The sequence below is a fragment of the Solanum tuberosum genome, unplaced genomic scaffold, assembly GCF_000226075.1.
Source record: "Solanum tuberosum cultivar DM 1-3 516 R44 unplaced genomic scaffold, SolTub_3.0 scf00063, whole genome shotgun sequence".
Classification (NCBI taxonomy): Eukaryota; Viridiplantae; Streptophyta; class Magnoliopsida; order Solanales; family Solanaceae; genus Solanum; species Solanum tuberosum.
This window is the reverse complement of record NW_006238988.1, coordinates 297,540-300,020: the sequence shown is the minus strand read 5'-3', so window position 1 is coordinate 300,020 and position 2,481 is coordinate 297,540. Positions and strand designations below refer to the sequence as shown.

The window sequence follows — 2,481 nt, the reverse complement described above, 5'->3', positions numbered from 1 at the left end:
AGCAAGGTTTAGTGTCTGGAGATGATGAAGTTGGAAGAGGCTGCTATTGGGATGAAAAGTTCCACTAACCTGACTGCAACTAAGGTCTAACCCGATAACATGACCGTTTAATAAGTCACAAGTGACTCCATCCCAACTGCAGCAATCCCTACTCTCATTCCAAGACTTTGTTTTTGGGAAACAATCTTCATCACACCAATAACTACAGTACTCTTCGGACATATTTTGAAAGGATTGTTTGAACAGAAGCAAAGCAGAAGCTTCAGTGGGAGAGCAAAGATGATGATCAAAGGAAGAAGAAAAACATTCACTTATTAGCAACACAAAACAGAGAAATGAATAAAAGAAAAGAAACGTCCCATTTTTGTTTGTTTGTTTTCAGCAAATAACAGGATGTTTGTTCTCTTCTTACAAATCAATCAGCATTATCCACATATATATATACTAGTTTCAGTTGTCATACATAAATTGAATACCTATAACATACTGATTAATGTAATCCAACAAGTAAAGTTTCAAGAAGGTAGGATATACGCAGACCTTTATATATGAAGTAAGAATACAAACAACAAAAATTTTCAATGAAAAAATATAATATTAAGTTAAAATAATCAAATCTTACTCAAAACATTAAGAAGATTATACAATGGTATTGAAATAATTACGCTGAATTTGATAAGTTGATATAATAATATTAAAATGGTATTGATTTCACTACATCAAAAATGATTTATAACGGCAATTAATTAAGTTTAATTGCCGCTAAATATGTATTTTTAACGGCAATTAACACTCTTTGCATATGTCCCTAAAGCTTTTTGCGACATTGGATCTAATGACACTTAACTAATACCGGTAAAATCTTTAACACTCTTTATTAATGTGTATCTTTATTGCCGCTAAAAGTTGTTTTTGTTGTAGTGTTTGTTGCAGTGTTTGTAATTCAAAGAATACACCAAAAAACAAATTTGAACTTTTTTTTGACACCCAACAATTTATTTTGTATAATGCAAAAGGTTTTACCGTTTGATAGGCATTAGAATATTCAATAATGAATAAATAAAAATAGTAATAGGAATAAAAAAGGTAAAAATAATAATATGGGTTCATGAAGATCGTCAATATATAAATAAGTCAATAAAATAAATCATCATCATATATTATTATAAGTGGGAAGCTCCCAAGTTAAAAGTTGAATTACAAAAATACCCTTCAACTAAAAAAAGAGATTTTTTAATAAATGGTTGTAATATAATTCTATACTTGTTAAGCTTTAATTGTTTTGTATAATAAAATAATAAATAGAAAATAAAAAAATCAAAGAGGCAACGATCAGATCATATTTTTTTATACTTAAAAACTTTTGGTTTTTTTGTATTAGGAAAAAGAACCCTTTCCTTTCTTCATTTACATTTTTTTAAAAAAAAATAGACCAATAACTCTCTAAATTATCTAACCTTTCCTCTTACCCAATACCAAAAACTGTCTAAATTATCTAATCTTTCCTCTTCCCCAATTTATTACTCAATTAAATCTTAAGTTAATACTCTATATAATTATATATATTGAATGAAGATGAAAGCACTTCCTGAATATACCGTTTCATTTTCCTTTTTTGTGCACTTAATATAATTTATATAAATGCAATTATCATATAAGGTAATAGGGCTGCTTCACTTCAGTTGCAACGTAATATTATGATATATTTTTTTCCCTCATTTTATTTTCATCGTTTTAATTTATTTTTTTATGTTTCATGTCTGATGTAGTGTATTTCTTTGCTTATAACAGGACATTTAGGTGAATACTTTTTCTTCCATATTATTCTCATTTGTAAATCATAAGGTATGTGCGTTTATAATTCATCCCTGATTTTTTAATATGCTTCACTTCAGTTGCAACATAATATTATGATATATATTTTTCCCTCATTTTATTTTCATCGTTTTAATTTATTTTTTTCTGTTTCATGTCTGATGTAGTGTATTTCTTTGCTTATAACAGGACATTTAGGTGAATACTTTTTCTTCCATATTATTCTCATTTGTAAATCATAAGGTATGTGCGTTTATAATTCATCCCTGATTTTTTAATAATATAGATGCTTTCTTAGTTTGATTTTTTTTTTACTGTTTATGGGGTTTCATAATTGGAGTGGTAGTTCCTTCAAAGAAATATTAGTAAAAGACATTCCAAATATCGTGAAAAAGACATATTTAGAGTTGATTTATATTGTAAGCACATTTGAATTTTGCATATGATTGTTGTAGTCCTCCTTTCTCATTTTCCAATTTTCGATTTCACTCTTAAAAATATAACAATGATTTATTTCCTAATGTAATCACCATTCCTTTGCCTTCTTTTTTCATATAGAAGTGATTGTCAATTCATGATTTTATAAAAAGAACTACAAATAGTTAATTTAATTTATTAGTTTTAGTGATAAAGTTTGGTTATTTTTTAGAGTGTGCAATTTATTTT

General features: G+C 27.0%; 1 protein-coding gene across 1 annotated transcript in view; it reads right to left on the bottom strand.

The window, feature by feature from the left end:
• The window catches only part of LOC102589201 (receptor-like protein 12), a 3,529-nt gene extending 3,173 nt beyond the window's left edge, over positions 1-356 (bottom strand). Inside the window, exon 1 of the mRNA XM_006345217.2 lies at positions 4-356. Coding sequence (XP_006345279.2) covers positions 4-222 — 219 coding nt within the window. The 5' untranslated portion in view covers positions 223-356. The remainder of the gene's footprint in view (positions 1-3) is intronic.
• Positions 357-2,481: the final 2,125 nt, after the last annotated feature.